Below are 17,504 nucleotides of genomic sequence, written 5' to 3' on the forward strand. Positions count from 1 at the left end.
CAGACAGAGGGGTCTGTGTAGAGCCGGGCGCGGGGCAGACAGAGGGGTGTGTGCACAGCCGGGCGCGGAGCAGACAGAGGGGTCTGTGTAGAGCCGGGCGCGGGGCAGACAGAGGGGGGTGTGTACAGCCGGGCGCGGGGCAGACAGAGGGGGGTGTGTACAGCTGGGCGCGGGGCAGACAGAGGGGGGTGTGTACAGCCGGGCGTGGGGCAGACAGAGGGGTGTGTGCACAGCCGGGCACGGGACACACAGAGGGGTGTGCACAGCCGGGCACGGGGCACACAGAGGGGTCTGTGTAGAGCCGGGCGCGGGGCAGACAGAGGGGTGTGTATAGCCGGGCGTGGGGCAGACAGAGGGGTGTGTATAGCCGGGCGTGGGGCAGACAGAGGGGTCTGTGTAGAGCCGGGCGCGGGGCAGACAGAGGGGTGTGTATAGCCGGGCGTGGGGCAGACAGAGGGGTGTGTATAGCCGGGCGTGGGGCAGACAGAGGGGTCTGTGTAGAGCCGGGCGCGGGGCAGACAGAGGGGTGTGTGCACAGCCGGGCACAGGGCACACAGAGGGGTGTGCACAGCCGGGCGCGGGGCAGACAGAGGGGTGTCCGTACAGCTGGCTGTGGGACAGAGGAGTGTCCATACATCAGGGCGTGGGGTGGACAGAGGGGTGTCCGTGCGGCCCCGTGTGAGACAGACAGAGGGGTGTCCGTATGGCCAGGTGTGGGGCAGACAGGGGTGTCCGTACAGCTGGGGGAGGGGCAGGCAGAGGGGTGTCCATACAGCCGGGTGCGGGGCAGACCGAAGGGGATGTGTCAGGAATCACTGCAGCCCCACATAGGTGATGGGGTCGCTGCAGCCCCACGCGGGCGATAGGGGGGGTACTCCAGCCTGGTGCAGTGCGTGGGTGGGGCCGGTCCCACCAGCCCTCTCCCCTCTGTGCCCTGCAGTGGACGGTGCCTGGAGCGAGTGGGCAACGTGGGCAAACTGCACCCAGGACTGCCGCGGGGTGGTGGTGCGGCGTCGGGAGTGCATCGCGCCCCGGAACGGGGGCCGGCACTGCACCGAGCTGCCCGGAGCCTCGCCCAGCACGCTGGAGATCAGTGAGTCCGTGGGGCTGCGGCTGGGTTCCCTGCTCTGGGCACGGCCGGCATCCACACTGGGGAGCAGCTCTATGGGGCAGAGCAGCTCCCTGTGCTTCCCCGCTGCCTGGCACTCGGCTGAGCCCACAGATGCCGTCTGTCTTAGATCCTTCCCTGCTGCCTGGGGCCTGCTGGCCAGGCTACCCTGCCCATGAGTGGGGATCAGGGGCCCTTGGCCCCCCAGAGCCGCTGTGCGTTGCTGTTGGCCCCGGAGCTCCCTCTGCTGGGGGGGTTGCTACGATGCTGCCATCATGGCCCAGAACAGCTGCTCCTGGCGGCCGGCTCCCGAGAGGGTCGAGCCCAGCCTGGCACCTCTGCCTCATCCCTGGAGCTCCCAGGGCTGGGCCGCGGGTGGTGGGGGCTGGTGGGCCTGGGCTTGGTGCTGGGGCAGCCCTGAGTGAACTAACCGCACTCCCTGGTCTCTCTCTGCAGAGGCCTGCCAGCTGGAAGGCTGCCTCAACGCCACCGCCTGCCCCGCAGGCCTGGTGCGCAGGCCATGCGCCCCGTGCCCCATGGCCTGCACCGATCTGGCCAGCAAGGGCAAGTGCAAGAGGGACAGGCCCTGCAGCCCAGGTAGGGCCATGTGGGGGACTAGGTGGGAGGGCCAAGAGGGGCGGGAGCCAGGTTGGAGGTGTCACGGAGTCCCTGGGCGATGCTCTGGATCTGCTCCCTACGAAGCCAGGCAGGACTCTGGGGAAGTCTCCTCTCTGGGAGCAGCCTGTCTGCAGGACACACAGCTCACCCGGCTCCCACCTCCCTGGATCTGACCTCGGAGCATTCAGCCTCCTCTGCCCCTCCGTGCGCTTCCCCCAGCGAGTCCGCTCAGGCGGGGTCCTGGGGAAGCCAGAGGGTCCTGCCCCCCAACTCCGCAGTCAGACGGGACTCTCAGCCAGCCAGTAAAACAGAAGGTTTATTAGATGACACGAACATGGTCTAAACCAGAGCTTGTAGGTGCAGAGAACAGGACCCCTCAGCCAGGCCCATTTTGGGGGGGCAGTGAGCCAGACAACCCTGTCTGCACTTCACTCCATGTCCCAGCCTGCCCCAAACTGAAACTCCCTCCAGCCCCTCCTCCTCTGGGCTTTGTCCCTTTCCGGGGCTGGGAGGACACCTGATTCCTTTGTTCTCCAACCCTTTAGCTCTCACCTTGCTGGGGAGAAGGGCCCAGGCCATCAGCTGCCAGGAAACAGGGTGTTGGCCATTCTCTGTGTCCAGACCCCTGCACACACCAGCCCTCTAGGACTCTGCAATGATCATACACCCTTACCCCACCACCCAGACACTGAAGAACTGTATAGGGGAAACTGAGGCACCCCCGCACTATTCAGAGGAAACATTAAGAACAGTCCCGCTTCGTCACAGGCTGAGGGAGCGTGTGCCCTCACCCGCCGTCTGTGCTGCCCCCCGCAGGCTGCTGGTGCCCGGAGGGGCTGGTGCTGGACAGTGAGCAGCAGTGCGTGCGCCCCCGGGAGTGCCCGTGCCTGGTGGAGGGCGTGCGCCACTGGCCCGGCCAGCTGGTGAAGGTGAACTGCCGCATCTGCGCCTGCCAGGACGGGCAGATGAAGCGGTGTCGGCAGAACCCCGAGTGCACTGGTAGGTGGGGCTGGGCCCCGGGCTCCCCGGCCCCCCCCATTCCCGAGCCTGCGGGTGGCTGGTTCCTGGCTGCCTGCGTCCCGCTGCCCCTGGCTGCCAGGGCTGGGCGGCGGCAGCAGCGCGGGAGGCTGTGGGGGCTCGTCTCACGCCCCCTCCCTGTGTCTGTCTCTAGTTAACTGCGGCTGGTCGGCCTGGTCTCCCTGGGGCGAGTGCCTGGGCCCCTGCGGTGTGCAGAGCATCCAGTGGTCCTTCCGCAGCCCCAACAACCCCAGCAAACACGGCAACGGGCACCAGTGCCGGGGCATCTACCGCAAGGCCCGCCGGTGAGCGGAGGGCGGCTCCTGCCCCCTGCACGGGGGCTTCGGGGGGGGCGGGGGGGAGTTTTGCCATTTTGAGGGGCTCCACCAGGGCAGCTGCCATGTCAGGTCCAGCCCCTCTCTGGAGGGTCTTGGCCTGGGCTGGGTTAGTTCAAAGGAGCCTCTGAGCATCAACCCTGGGCGATGGGCATGGGATAGGGGCCCGGCAGTGGGTAAGTGTTACCTGCACACTCCAGGGCACCCCCTTGGGTTCCTAGGGCTCAGGGCGCAATCCGGCTGATTTAGGCACCCCCACCCTGACCCAGTTCCTGGGGCTCCGGGCGAACTCCTCTGCGGGTTTGCAGGGCCTTTTACCAGAGAAAGAGCCTTACACAGTAATATCCTTCTCCCGTTTATTAACGCTCACCAGCCAGAATGCACACACAGTGCCATGCTCGCCCGGCCCCGTCAGGCAGGGGGACTTTCCCAGCTGGCCAGGCAAGGTCAGTCTCGTCTGGGTTGTGCCGAGGATTCTTAGGCTGTGTCTGGGGGGTGAATTTCTTCTTCCAGGTCTTTCCTTCTTCTTCTCCTTCTCTTCCCTTTGCCTTTCTTTTTCCTTCCCAGCTCGTCTCCTTCTTGGACCCCAGTTTATATAGTGAGACTTGAGTCCTGCTTCGCTGCACCTTCACCAATCATTTCACTAAAGTATTGCAAAATCATTCTCTGACCAATCCTAACATACAGCAAAATCATTCGTTACCCCGTCAGACCCCACCCCCTTGGTTGATTTAAATCTTGTAAAATTAATTATGCAACAGACAGAAACAATCAAAGAACTAGACACAGACCAGACAGATAAACCATAGAGAAGTGGGGACCATAAAGGCAAAACAATAAAGAAGCAGGGATTTCGCACTGCAACTGTTGATAAGTGATTCCTTGCCAGACAGACTGCTGCCACAGGAAGTTTTCTTGAACCATCGTAAGAGGCTCCTTGCTTATCTGGTGACGGTGGGTGCTGTTAGGAGGCACCTTCTTCACAGCCCGCCATGACATGGGTTTGGTACAATTCAGGTGGAATGTGGGGCTGTGACTTTCTGCTTCTTGGCTCATGGCAGCTTCTCTCCTAATATGGCTGCAGACAAAGGCCTCAGACCTTACATATGGGGACTGAGGGCTGGGTACTGTGCAGTGGGCTCTGGGTATGGGGCTGAGTGTGGGCACTGGGCTCTGGGCATGGGGGCTGGAGTGGGCACAGGGTGCTGAGTATGGAGTTGGGGGTGGGCAGTGGGCTCTGGGTAGGGGGCTGGAATGGGCACTAGGCAAGGGCTTCTGGGTAGGGGGCTGGGGTAGGAGCTGTGCAGTGGGCTCTGGGTAGGGGTCTGGGCACTGGGCAGTGCACTCTGGGTCAGGGGCTGTGGTGGGCAGTGGGATCTGGGTAGGGGGCTGGGGTGGGCATTGGGCAGTGGAATTTCGGGGTGGGAACTGGGCTGTGGGTAGGGGCTGGGGTGGGCACCGGGCAGTGGGCTCTGGTAGGGGGTTGGGGTGAGCTCTGGGGGTGGCCACCGGGCAGTGGACTCTGGTAGAGGGCTGAGGTGGGCTCTGGGGGTGGGCACCGGGCAGTGGGCTCTGGGTAGGGGGCTGGGGGAGGGCTTTGGGCTCTGGGTAGGGGTTGGGGTGGGCACCGGGCAGTGGGCTCTGGTAGAGGGCTGAGGTGGGCTCTGGGGGTGGGCACCGGGCAGTGGGCATTAGGTGCCAGGCGCTCTAATCAGGGGACTGGACTTTAAGCCTCAGTCCTTCCCCGCTGGTGCTGAGCCACAGCCAGCTCTGACCGTGCCCCTCTGCCTGCCCCTCCCCGCGCAGGTGCCAGACGGATCCGTGCGAGGAGTGCGAGCACCACGGCCGGTCGCACGCCATTGGCGACCGCTGGCGATCGGGGCAGTGCCAGGTGTGCCAATGCCTGCCCAGCCTGACGGTGCAGTGCTCCCAGTACTGCCCGTACAGCACCGTGGGGTGCCCAGAGGTGAGCCCGGCACCCAGCCCTGCCCTCTGAGCCGGGGGAGGGAGGCACGGTCAGCCCCGGGGGTGCAGCCCCAGCCGGTGGGAGCTGGCGTTGCTGGAGAAGGGCCTCTGGCCCTGGCTAGGAACCCTTTGGCAGGGGATAGCACGGTGGGTTGGGGGGGCAGGGCGAGGCTGGGGGGTTCATGGGGATTTAATGGGTTGTCACGGAGTCCCCGGGCGATGCTCTGGAACTGCTCCCTACGAAGCCAGGCAGGACTCTGGGGAAGTCTCCTTTCTGTGAGCAGCCTGTCTGCAGGACACACAGCTCACCCGGCTCCCACCTTCCTGGGTCTGACCTCGGAGCATTCAGCCTCCTCTGCCCCTCCGTGCGCTTCCCACAGCGAGTCCGCCCAGGCGGGGTCCTGGGAAAGCCAGAGGGTCCTGCCCCCCAACTCCGCAGTCAGACGTGACTCTCAGCCAGCCAGTAACACAGAAGGTTTATTAGACGACAGGAACATGGTCTAACACAGAGCTTGCAGGTGCAGGGAACAGGACCCCTCAGCCAGGTACATTTTGGGGGGCAGGGAGCCAGACAACCACGTCTGTACTTCACTCCATGTCCCCAGCCAGCCCCAAACTGAAACTCCCTCCAGCCCCCCCTCCTCTGGGCTTTGTCTCTTTCCCGGGCCAGGAGGTCACCGGATTCCTTTGTTCTCCAACCCTTTAGCTCTCACCTTGCAGGGGGGAAGGGCCCAGGCCATCAGGTGCCAGGAAACAGGGTGTTGGCCATTCTCTGTGTCCAGACCCCTGCCCACACCTGCCCTCTAGGGCTCTGCAATGATCATACACCCTTATCCCACCCCCTAGATACTTAAGAACTGCCTAGGGGAAACTGAGGCACCCCCCCCACTATTCAGAGGTAACATTAAGAACAGTCCCACTTCATCACACGGGTCTGGGCGTGAACCTCCCATGACGTCTCCAGCTCAGTGCAGAGCTGGTTGGAGCCCACAAGTCTTTGTGCCCCACTGGGGGCTGGGAGACTCAACAAGGGGCTGCCCGAACCCGCCCCCTCCCCTGCAGCTCCCCCCGCAGGGGCTGTCATGGAGCCCGGCTGGCCCTGCAGCATGGGCACTGGGCTGGCACCCCGGAGAGCTGCGGTTAGTCCCTGGCTCCGGGGCTCAGGCTGGTTCCAACCGTCTCTCGCCACAGGGGCGGGTGCTGGTGGAGGGCAGGGGTGCGTCCTGCTGCTACTGCACTGAAGCGGGTGAGTCCTGCGCTGGGGGGATCCGGGGGGTGCTTAGGCCATGGCGCGGGTCACAGGAGGGGAGGGACTCTCACAACACATGCCCCAGCCAGTCCTGGCAATGCCCCTCCATCCCAACCTCGAGCCCCCCCATGCCGATGCCCCTCAGACCTGACCCGCAGCCCCCCAGTAGCCTGTGCTGGTCCGGGCAGAGTGTGGGCTGTCCCCAGCGTGGGGCCGGCCATGGGGCGGGTTCTCCAGCCCCCCTGGGGCTCTCCTGGGATGTGCCGCCCCTTTCCCCTGGGATTGAAGGCAGCAGGGAGCCCAGCCCCTGGAGGGCGAAGGGAGGTACAAGGGGGGACTCCTGCCCCCAGGGCTGTGTGGGGACGGCCGGTGTGGGGGAGCTGGGAGGGGATCTCCCGAGCACGCACGGCTCCAGGGCAGGGCCCGCGGTGTGTCTGGCACAGAATCGAAGGGACCGAGGCAGAAATCCTGTCGCCCTGCTCAGGTGAGAACCGGACCAGCGCACCTGCTGTCCAGACGGCCAGGCCCCCGGGCCCCACCCTGGCCAGCCCGGCTGCCTCCATCAGCCCTCCTCTCGTCACCTTCCCGCTGCCCCCTCTCGGAGGTAAGTCCTGACTCCATGGGCCCCCAGGAGCGCCCCCCGGGCAGTGTGGGGGGGTCACTTGGACAGAGGCCGGAAGGGCCCCTGGGATGGACTCGGTGTGGCCGGGTCAGTCTCTGATTCCCAGCACAGGGCAGGGGCATCTCCTGAGTCGGGCTCTGCTGCCAAGCCCCCTCCGCCCGGCCCGCCTGCCTCTGGCCCAGCGTGCACAGCAGCGCCCGTGACCCCCCGTCTCTGTCCGCCAGACCGGTGCTACGGCCCGCTGGGTTTGGCCTCCTTACCGGACAGCTGCTTCACAGCCTCCTCCCAGCAGCCGGAGAACCCTGCCCACGCCGGGCGCCTCAACTACGTGCTGCCAGGCTCGGACCTGCAGGGCTGGGGGCCCCAGGCAGAGGTGTACCAGGAGCTGGTCTCCAAGCCGCCCTACCTGCAGGTGGATCTGCTGGAGCCCAGGAACCTCACGGGTAGGTGCCTGGCCTGGGTCGCTCGTGCAGTGAACATGCTCCAGCCCCCGGCCTTCCTTGGCTTCCGGGGGGCACAGGAGACGCCAGAGCCCCAGGGCAGTGCTGGGGGGCGGGTGCCATGCTGCCCATCCTCCGCTGCTCGGTGCCCTGCGCTGGCTCTCCACACTCTGGGCTGGGCAAAGTGCGGTGCCTCTTCAGAGCCCTCAGCAGCCCAGGACCCGATTACCTCCTGGGCCACCTGTATCCCTAAGAAGACATGGGTCACCCGGACCTTCCCGAGCCGGGGCATCATCCTCAGCCCTGGGCTGTTGGCTGTGGGACTCCCTGCCACTGGACAAGAGGCTGAGCCATACGGCAGGCCAGTCCAGGGCTGGCAACGCTGGCTCATGCTCTTCAAGTGAGCGGGCTGGGGACGATCCTTGGAGCTGTCTCCACACGATCCTTAGCGATCCCGACAGACCGACCATGTGGCGCTCTGCAGCCGGGGTGCCAGGCCCTGCCGGGCTGGCGTCAAACCTGCCCCGCCACAGCCCTGCTGCCAAGGGGCAGCTCTCAGCTCACAGGCTGGTGCTGATTCCTGGGGCTCCCCAGCCTGGAGAGCCCCGTGTCCCTGCAGGGGCCCTGAGCTGTGCTGTGTTCTCCTCCCCCAGGGGTGGTGGTGCAGGGGGCAGGCTCCTCGGACGCCTACGTTACCAGCTTCCTCCTGCAGTTCAGCATGGACGGGCTGAGGTGGCATGAGTACCGGGAGGTCTCTGCGGACGCCCAGCCGGAGCCCAAGGTACCTCCCCAAACCAGCCCCCCAGCAGCCGTGTGGTGGTGTGCGGTGGGAGGTTGGTTTGGACGCTGTCACAGATCCACCGGCCCAGTGCTCCCCCGCGGCTCTAGAGCGGTGCCTGTGAGGACCCTGTTAGAGTGTTAGCCCCCTTAGGGTCATGCTCCCTCGCTGGCGTAAGCCCCTGGACACCCCCCTTCCCCCGCCTCCTGGAACCGCACCTCTGAGCCTTCAGCCCCCTGCTTCCCACCATGAGTGCACTCGAATCGCACCCCTGGGAGGCTTGCACCCCCACAGGGAGCAATGACCCTGACCTCTTCAGACTCTTGGCCAGCGGGGTAAGAGCAGGAAGCTTATTCGACCTCTGGACGCCACCTGTCCTAGACCTTTCGTGGTTAGCACAGAGAAGGGGAACGGTCCAGCAGGGTCCAGCGGGGTATGTCCAGAACCCAGGTGGGCTCAGACCCCTCTGTGGAGTCCCCAACCCCCAGTCCAGAAGTGTGTGTCTCCAGCTGCCCATAACCCAAGGTCATCCCCCCCTATGTCCTCAGTCTTTGTTCTTCTTCTTCCCCGACAAGCAGGGCTACCCGGTCTCCTCCTGACTCACTCTTGTTCCCTGGCTTCCTGCAGAGGACCAGGGTCGTCAGTAGCTAGGTAACAAACTGATGGGCCATTGTCTGGATCCAGGCCCCACCTGGATCTCTGGATTCTTCTGCAAAGCAAACACCTTTCACCCCTCTCCTCCCCACCTAGTTACTCATGCCGTGCATAGGGGAAACTGAGGCACGCACAATATGCGTACAAAATATTCTGGAAAAATCCCCCTTCATCTCAGGGGTCTGCACCCCTGGGGGCGTATGTGAGGTGGTGGCTGTGTGAGCCCGTGGATACGCCGGAGCTTCTGTGCGTGCGTGCATTTGTGTGTGTGTGTGTGTGTGTTTGGGGGGGGGCATCTCATAGAATCATAGGACTGGAAGGGACCTCAAGAGAGCATCTCGTCCAGTCCCCTGCACTCATGGCAGGACCTGCTCTTAAAAATCTCCAGTGACAGGGACTCCACCACCTCCCTGGGCAATTTATTCCCGTGCCTAACCACCCTGACAGGTCGGAGGTTTTTCCTAATGTCCAACCTAAACCGCCCTGGCTGCAATTTAAGCCCATTGCATCTTGTCCTGTCCTCAGAGGTTAAGAAGAACAATTTTTCTCCCTCCTTTTTGTAACAACCTTTTATGTACTTGAAAACTGTTCTCATGTCCCCTCTCAGTCTTCTCTGCTGCAGACCAAACAAACCCAATTCTTTCAATCTTTCCTCATAGCTCATGTTTTCTAGACCTTTACTCAATTTTGTTGCTCTTTTCTGGACTTTCTCCACATGCATGTGCATATATTTGGCATGTGTGTGTTTGGGGCGTATGCATGTATGTTTGGGGCATGTGCATGTGGTCGGAGGTGTGTAAGTGCGTGTTTGGGGCATGTGAATGTGTTGGGAGGTGTTTGGTGTGTGTGTTTGGGGCATGTGCTTGTGTTCAGGGCGTGTGTGTGTGTGTGTGTGATCGGGGTGTGTGCGTGTGTGTTTGTGGCATATGCGTGTCTTGGGAGGTGTTTGGGGCATGTGCGTGTGTGTGTTTGGGGCGTGTGCATGTGTTGGGAGGTGTTCTGAGGTGTTTATGCGTGTGTTTCGGGTGTGTGCATGTGTTGGGAGGTGTTTGGGACGTGTGTGGGAGGTGTTTGGGGCATGAGCGTGTGTGGGAGGTCTTTGGGGCGTGGGCGTGTTTGGGGCGTGGGCGTGTGTGGGAGGTGTTTGGGGCGTGGGCATGTGTGGGGCGTGTGCGTGTGTGGGGCGTGTGCGTGTGTGGGGCGTGTGTGGGGCGTGGGCGTGTGTGGGGCGTGTGTGGGGCGTGGGCGTGTGTGGGGCGTGGGCGTGTGTGGGGCGTGGGCGGGGTGTGGGCATGGGCGTGGGCGGGGGCGGGGCGGGGGCGTGTGTGGGGCGTGGGCGGGGCGGGGGCGTGTGTGGGGCGGGGGCGGGGTGTGGGCGTGTTTAGGGCGGGGCATGGGCGTGGGTGGGGCGTGGGCGTGGGCGGGGCGTGGGTGTGTGTGGGGCGGGGGCGTGGGCGGGGCGTGCGCAGGGCGTGTGGGGCTGAGCCGGCCGGTCGCTGCCCCTGCAGCTGTTCCTGGGGAACGCCGACGACTCCACGCCGGTGGTGAGGACGTTCCAGCACATGGTCCGTGCCCGGCACGTCCGCATCCTCCCCCACGACTTCCACCACGGGATCTTCCTGCGGGCCGAGCTGCTGGGCTGCGAGAGAGGTACCGCGCCCTGGCCCCTCGCGGGCGGCGGGGGCGGGAAGGTGGGGGGGGCAGGTGCAGTGAGGGCGCCCCCTGGGGTTGGGGGCTTGGTTTCTCAGGGCGGGCCCGTCTCCTGGGACTGACCTGGAATTGCCTCACCCCCCTGACCTGCTCTTCCGCCTTCCCTGCCCCCCAGTGCCCCCTGTGCCCCCTGGGGCACCGACTGCACCACCGGGCCGGAGGCCCTGCCGGACCGGTCAGTTCCAGTGCCGCAACGGACGCTGCGTCCCCGCTGGGCCCCGCGGCGCCGTGTGCAACGGAGTCGACGACTGTGGAGACTTCTCGGACGAGCTGCGCTGCGGTGAGCGGGGGGGCCCAGCCCGGGGGGCAGGGCGGGGCCGGGGCCAGCCCTGCAGGGCTCAGGGAGTGTCCTGGGGACTCAGCCTCGGCAGTCGCACCGTCCCACGCTGGCTGGGCAGGGGCTGTGGCTGTTGAACAGCTGCTGCGGGCCTCCCCGGAGGGGGCAGCCTCTTCGTGCCGGGGCAGCGAGCTTTGCAAACCACCCCCGAGGCAGCTCAGGTCTGGGCCTTCGAGTCCCGTCCGATCAGCCGCTGCCTCCCTGCCCAGAGGGGGCTGCCTTTCTGTGGTGGCAGAGCAGAGCCCACGGCAGTTCGCACGGTCGGTTCAGACCAGGCGCTCGGAGCTGCAGCCACATGCTAGAGCGGGAGGGCCGGGGCTAGGGCTGCCAGGCACAGGAAATGTCTCCCCAGGCCTTGGTCTGGAGCCTGGGAAAGGCTGAGCCCGGCTGGCCTGTGCAGCCTCTGCTCCCATGCCTGCTCGGAGAGCTCCCCCGGCCTGCTTACCAGCCCCGCCTCTGTGCCCCCTCACAGGGACAGCCCCATCCGTGGGGCCCTCCGCCCCCTGGCGCTGCCCCCTCTCCCACTTCCACTGCGCGCTGTCTGACGGCTGCATCGACGCCTCCCGGCGGTGCGACGGCATCGCCGACTGTCTGGACGGCACCGACGAGGCCAGCTGCGGTGCCCTGCCCGGGAGCACAGTGCCCCCTGCCAGCACAGCCAGGTACCGCATGGGGCAGAGGTGGGGGGGTTGCCTGGACCCCTATGACGAGGCCTGTCGGAGACAGGGATGTGTCACGGAGACAGCTGGCGGGCGTACAGCGAGGGGAGCAGGACAAGTCCTGTCGGCCCATCCTGGGGTCAGCGTGGGAGCGAACCCTGCTGCCTGCCCCCAGGCCTGGGCTGTGGGGCACCAGCCCTGCCGCTGGGAGGAGATTCTCCAACTGGATCCATCCCAATACCCCATCCAGGGACCCAGCCCCCCATTCCAGCCCCCGTGACCCCTGGTGTACCCTACCACTCCCCAGGCCCTGCTGGCCAGCATGGGTGTGTTGCCCTGTGCATCCCTGGCTCTGCAGAGCTCTCCCTGGGGGGCTGGTCTGATGCCCCCTTCTGGGAGCCATGCCCTGGAGCTGAGCGGGCAGGCCTGGGGCGGGGGTTCCCCCAGTGCAGTGGAGAGGGGCTGCCCCATGACCTGGGACGGGAGGCCCCCGGCGGCAGCTTTCCAGCGGGGGCAACACTAATTCATCCCTTTGCTCTGGTTCTTTCAGCAGCTGGGCCCCCGGGCAGCCCTCGCCACCCACCCAGGAGGTGAGAGAGCCTGCAGCGGGGCAGGGAGGGGAGGGGGAATCTTGCAGCTGCCCTGTTAGTGTGTTAATGACCTGTCCCCATGTCCCCCCAAGCCCTGCCTGGCTGGGCTGCCACCGAGCTGGGGACCTGTGCAGAAGGGCAGGACCCTGTGTAACGAGGCTGGTTCTGGCGGGACCCAACGGAGAGTGCCCATACAGGACAAATTGCTTCAAGTCGGGCAGTTGCAGCCCAAGGCTGGGGTTTCTGTGGGCACCAAGGCAAACCAGCCAGCCAGAGAAGACTTCGGTCTCACCCCACTGGCTAACCACAAGTCACACAAGCGATTCCCTCAGACACTCCAGTTTCCCAGTTGTCACGGAGTGTGGGGGAGTCCAGGCCCTGCACCCCTCTTCCTGGGATTCACTGAGACTCTCAGCCAGCCAGTAAAACAGAAGGTTTATTGGACAATGGGAACACAGTCGAAAACAGAGCTTGTGGGTACAACCAGGACCCCTCAGTCAAGTCCTTTTGGGGGAGCAGACCCCAGCCCTGGGGTTCCCTGCGTTCCTCCACCCAGCCCCAAACTGAAAACTAACACACACACACACACACACCCGCCCCAGCAGCCTCTCTCCTGCAGCCTGTCTTCACATTCCTGGGCAGAGGTGTTACCTCCCCCTCCCCCTCCTGGCTCAGGTGACAGGCTCTCAGGTCTCCCATCCCCAGGGCACATTCCCAGGTCAACACTCCCCGCTCCCTGCTGAGTCACATCGTCACACCAGTATCACCACCAGGGCCACTCGTTATGGGGAGGAATGGTTATGAAAACCAACACCCTAGTAAAAAAAAAAGGTTCCCTCCATCCCAAAGGACCAAGCCCCAGACCCAGGTCAATATACAAATCAGATCTTACCCACAAATCACACTGTTGCTAATCCTTTGGAATCTAAAATCTAAAGGTTTATTCATAAAAGGAAAAGATAGAGATGAGAGCTAGAATGGGTTCAATGGAATCAATGACACACAGCAATGGCAAAGTTCTTGGTTCAGGCTTGTAGCAGTCATGGAATAAACTGCGGGTTCAAATCAGGTCTCTGGAGAACATCCCCAGCTGGGATGGGTCTTTCAGTCCTTGGTTCAAAGCTTCAGCATAGCAAAGTCCCTCCAGAGGCAGGAAGCAGGACTGAATACAAGATGGAGATGTGGCATCAGCCTTTTATAGACTTTTCCAGGAGTAAGAACCCCTCTGTGTTCTTACTGTGGAAAATTACAGCAGAATGGAGTTTGGAGTCACATGGGCAAGTCCCCGCACACTTTGCTGAATCGCAAGGCGTGTCTGCCTTCTCGCAATGGGTCAATGGTATCGCTGATGGTCCTTAATGGGCCATCCAGCAGGCTGGGCAGAGCTGACACCAACCTGTCTGGGGTGTCCCCCAGAAGCACAGCACACGTTTGAACTACAAAAAGAAAAGGAGGACTTGTGGCACCTTAGAGACTAACCAATTTATTAGAGCATAAGCTTTCGTGAGCTACAGCTCACTATTCATAACTTTAACTACAAAAACGATACACAAATATAGACAGCATCATCCTAACCAGCCCACCATCACCTTGTCTGAGACACCCCTTTATACAAGATTTGGTGCCACGACAGCACTTTGGTTGCAACAATGATCTATACGGTCCCAGATTACGTCAATTACGTCACAGCCCCAACGCAAAAGTGATGCAGGAAGGGATGGCACAAACATCTCTGACTGCATCCCAAGAGCTCCCCATCCTGGGTTCTGTCTCACTACAGCTGGTATTGGGTTCGAAGCCGTACCAGTGTAGAACAGAAATGGTTTGCCAAAGTCCTGGTCAATAACATGATTGAATCTCTTTACAGACCCCAGGTAAAACTTGGTTAGAACAATAGTGGATTGGATCTGCCCTTGCAGCATGGTTCCTGTAGGTCTCATGTGATCTTGCCAAGAGCTAAAGAACGTAGCTACTTTATCCATACAAGCTCTGGCAAATGTGTGGAACCCAATTAACATCACGTCAATGTAGATATTAATGTTGTCCATAGTACAGGAACCTTGGCAGTTAGCCGTGAAAGCAATAGGGTAGTGTGCCTCAGTTTCCCCGTTTCATACAGCACATCAGGTCTGGAATGTCTTTTTCCCTGTGAAAAGTTCCAATACTGTTTACAGGCATTAACTGTGAAACGTCAGTATAACAAGGCCTTTTATCACAAAGTGTGTTCTCATGTATTCCTTTTAACATGTTCAAGGGTTTTTTCAAAAGATTAGGCACATTGGACATTTTTACAGTTCTTGGTAATAGCAACACATTAGTTACAAGAATTACCATGAGCAACAACAACAAATTCGTTGCACGTGTCCATTTACAATCAGTTTTGTCATGCCACACCTTTGGCTCAACGCTATTGGGGTTTGGGCCTTTTAGAGTCAGCCTGTGGCTTCCCTTTGCAGAATTAAGGTCTCTCTCTTTCCTTCCCTTCCTGAAGGATCAAACCCAGATTTCTCTGGCGTAACGGAATTCACTGGCTGATTGGCCATGCTCTCTGTGCTAACAGCTATTAGCTAGTCCTCTTTCTCCCTGCCAGCCAAGTAATTTGCATTACCACAGTTCCCCAGTTCTCAGATCCTTAACTGCTACCGATTCCAAGGCTAGACTCTGTCTTAAAGAGAAACCATCCATTTTCACTGACAAGCCAGACTCAAAGCTCTGTTGTCCTTCCCTCACCAACCTCTGCTTCCACCTGGAATCAGATGTTAAGTTCACTGAGAGACTGCAAGTCATATCCAAAGTGTCCGGAGAGGAGAGTAAACCTGTCCTCCCCTGCATTCTCCAGAGATCAGCTGCCCAGCTGTTCTGCTCTGCAGACTCCGCTCCCCATCCTTCCCTCTGAACCTGGGACACCTCATTTGACCCCCTTTGTACAAGATTTGGTGCCACTACAGGACCTTGGTTGCAACAATGATCTATATGGTCCCAGATTATGTCGATAACGTCACACCCTGTGCGGGGAGGGGGAGTGGATGGCTGCAGGGTTGGGGGAGGGGGAAATGAATGGCTGGAAGGGGAGGGGAGGGGAGTGGATGGCAGCAGGGCTGGAGGAGTGGCTGTCGGTGGGGAGGGTCACGATCTCTTGGTGCCCAAGGCTGTGGGTGGGTCACAGGCTGGTACCTGACTGGCCAGACGGGGGGAGGAGCGGCCGGACAGAGGGGCTGGTGGCAGGAGGGGTAACGGCTCTTTCCCTGTGTTGCAGGTGTCCCAGGGCACAGAGGGCTGGCTATTCCCTGGAGACGTCCTCCCCACCCCCACAGGTACTGCCTTCCCCCACTCATGGGGGGCTGTCACGGAGTCCCGGGGCGATGCTCTGGAACTGCTCCCCATGAAGCCAGGCAGGACTCTGGGGCAGTCTCCTTTCTGCGAGCAGCCTGTCTGCAGGACACACAGCTCACCCGGCTTCCACCTTCCTGGGTCTGACCTCGGAGCCTTCAGCCTCCTCTGCCCCTCCGGGCGCTTCCCACAGCGAGTCCCCCCAGGCGGGGTCCTGGGGAAGCCAGAGGGTCCTGCCCCACAACTCCGCAGTCAGACGGGACTCTCAGCCAGCCAGTAAAACAGAAGGTTTATTAGACGACAGGAACATGGTCTAACACAGAGCTTGTTGGTGCAGAGAACAGGACCCCTCAGCTGGGCCCATTTTGGGGGGCAGTGAGCCAGACAACCACGTCTGCCCTTCACTCCATGTCCCAGTCAGCCCCAAACTGAAACTCCCTCCAGCCCCTCCTCCTCTGGGCTTTGTCCCTTTCCCTGGCCACGAGGGCACCTGATCCCTTTGTTCTCCAGTCCTTCAGCTCTCACCTGGCAGGGGGGAAGGGCCAGGCCATCAGTGGCCAGGAAACAGGGTGTCGGCCATTCTCTGTGTCCAGACCCTTGCCCACACCTGCTCTCTAGGGCTCTGCAATGATCATACACCCTTATCCCACCACCTAGAGACTTAAGAACTGTGTAGGGGAAACTGAGGCACGCCCACACTATTCAGAGGAAACATTAAGAACAGTCCCGCTTTGTCACAGGGGCCCTTCTGGGGTTACCCGCTGTGGGGGAGGGGACACAGGGGCGCATGTGGGGGCACGGCTGCTCTGAGCTGCCCCATCTCCCTGCAGGTCCCTGCAGCGAGCCACTGGGCCTGGACGACGGCAGGATCCGCTACCAGCAGCTGAGCGCCTCCTCCCACCGGGACAGCAACCCCCCGGATGCCGGGCGCCTCAACATGGTGCCCAACATGTGAGCAGCCCCCTGCCACGTGACCAGCCCCTCCTGCCAGGGCCTGGGGGTGGGAATGGGGGGGAGGGCTCCTCCTGCCAGCGGACACAGGTCCCCCCCAGTGGCTGGAAGGAGATGGGCACGGTCAGGCTGGCAGGAGGGGAACTGACCCTGGGACGTGGTGGATTCTCCGTCCCCGAAAGGCTCTGCCCAGCCAGCGCCTGGACCAGCGGCAGGGGTTAGCTCAGGGCAGTCCGAGCCAATCGCAGGGGACCGTCTCAGGTGACGTCTGTGGCACGAGCGAGGGCTGGGGTCCCCGCTCGTCCAGCCGGGCTCACACCAGCCCGTGTCGAGCTCACACCAGCCGGAACAGCTGTGCAGCCGCGGCAGCAGGGCGAGTGCATCCCACGGCTCCAGCTCGGCCCGGCTCTGCCAGGGCCCCCAGCCACACCCCGACCGGCGAGCAGGGACTCACCGCTGGGCGGGAATGGATGGGAGGGTCTCAGCCCCTGGGAGGAGGTTTCCAGGCTGCCTCGGGGCCAGTTTCCCTGCCTGTGGAGTGGGGCACGGATCTGTGGGTTGGGGTCTGTCCCCGCAGCGTCTAAGGCGAGGGGCCGGCGGGCGACCAAGGTCCCTGTGCTCTGGGTCACGCATGGGTTCCAGGAGCTGCGACCAGCCCCCTTTCCTGCTGGCGGGAGGGGAGCGGGTGCCCTGGGGGGGTCATGCCCCGTGGGAGCTGCTGAGCCCCCTGAGGGAGGGAGCTGTCAGGTGGCAGGGCCCTGGCACCGATGGATCTCGGTGGGCGACTCCCCACCCCAGGGTGCCTGGGCCCTCTCGGTCAGGGCTGGTGCTGGGCCTGCCCCATCGCTTCCCCTCTGCCCCTCCCAGACTGAACATCGAGCCAGGCTGGAGCCCCCTGGAGACCGACAGCAGCCCGTACTTCCAGGTGGACTTCCTGCAGCCCACCTTCGTGAGCGCACTGGTCACGCAGGGCGGGCCGACGGCCGGGGGCTACGTCACCAGGTATCGTCTGCAGTACAGCCACGACGGGGTGCACTACCGTGACTACACGGGGGCAGCACGCGGCGCCGTGCCCCCCCAGCCGGCTCAGGTACCCGGCCATGCCCCCCGGGGCTCGGCCCGCTCCCCCCACCCCAGGCCA

At 62.6% G+C, this 17,504-nt stretch overlaps 1 protein-coding gene across 1 annotated transcript in view; it reads left to right on the forward strand.

The window, feature by feature from the left end:
• LOC140906204 (SCO-spondin-like) overlaps nt 1–17,504 on the forward strand; it is a 123,038-nt gene that overhangs the window by 44,191 nt on the left and 61,343 nt on the right. Inside the window, exons 34-49 of the mRNA XM_073329696.1 lie at nt 941–1,093; nt 1,565–1,705; nt 2,543–2,725; nt 2,898–3,048; nt 4,885–5,044; nt 6,235–6,289; nt 6,777–6,896; nt 7,139–7,357; nt 8,008–8,105; nt 10,295–10,436; nt 10,612–10,776; nt 11,306–11,495; nt 12,043–12,082; nt 15,339–15,396; nt 16,243–16,363; nt 17,231–17,453. Of these exons, the coding sequence (XP_073185797.1) occupies nt 941–1,093; nt 1,565–1,705; nt 2,543–2,725; nt 2,898–3,048; nt 4,885–5,044; nt 6,235–6,289; nt 6,777–6,896; nt 7,139–7,357; nt 8,008–8,105; nt 10,295–10,436; nt 10,612–10,776; nt 11,306–11,495; nt 12,043–12,082; nt 15,339–15,396; nt 16,243–16,363; nt 17,231–17,453 (2,219 nt within the window). The remainder of the gene's footprint in view (nt 1–940; nt 1,094–1,564; nt 1,706–2,542; nt 2,726–2,897; nt 3,049–4,884; nt 5,045–6,234; nt 6,290–6,776; nt 6,897–7,138; nt 7,358–8,007; nt 8,106–10,294; nt 10,437–10,611; nt 10,777–11,305; nt 11,496–12,042; nt 12,083–15,338; nt 15,397–16,242; nt 16,364–17,230; nt 17,454–17,504) is intronic.

Source organism: Lepidochelys kempii, chromosome 2 (genome assembly GCF_965140265.1).
Source record: "Lepidochelys kempii isolate rLepKem1 chromosome 2, rLepKem1.hap2, whole genome shotgun sequence".
NCBI classification, from domain to species: Eukaryota; Metazoa; Chordata; order Testudines; family Cheloniidae; genus Lepidochelys; species Lepidochelys kempii.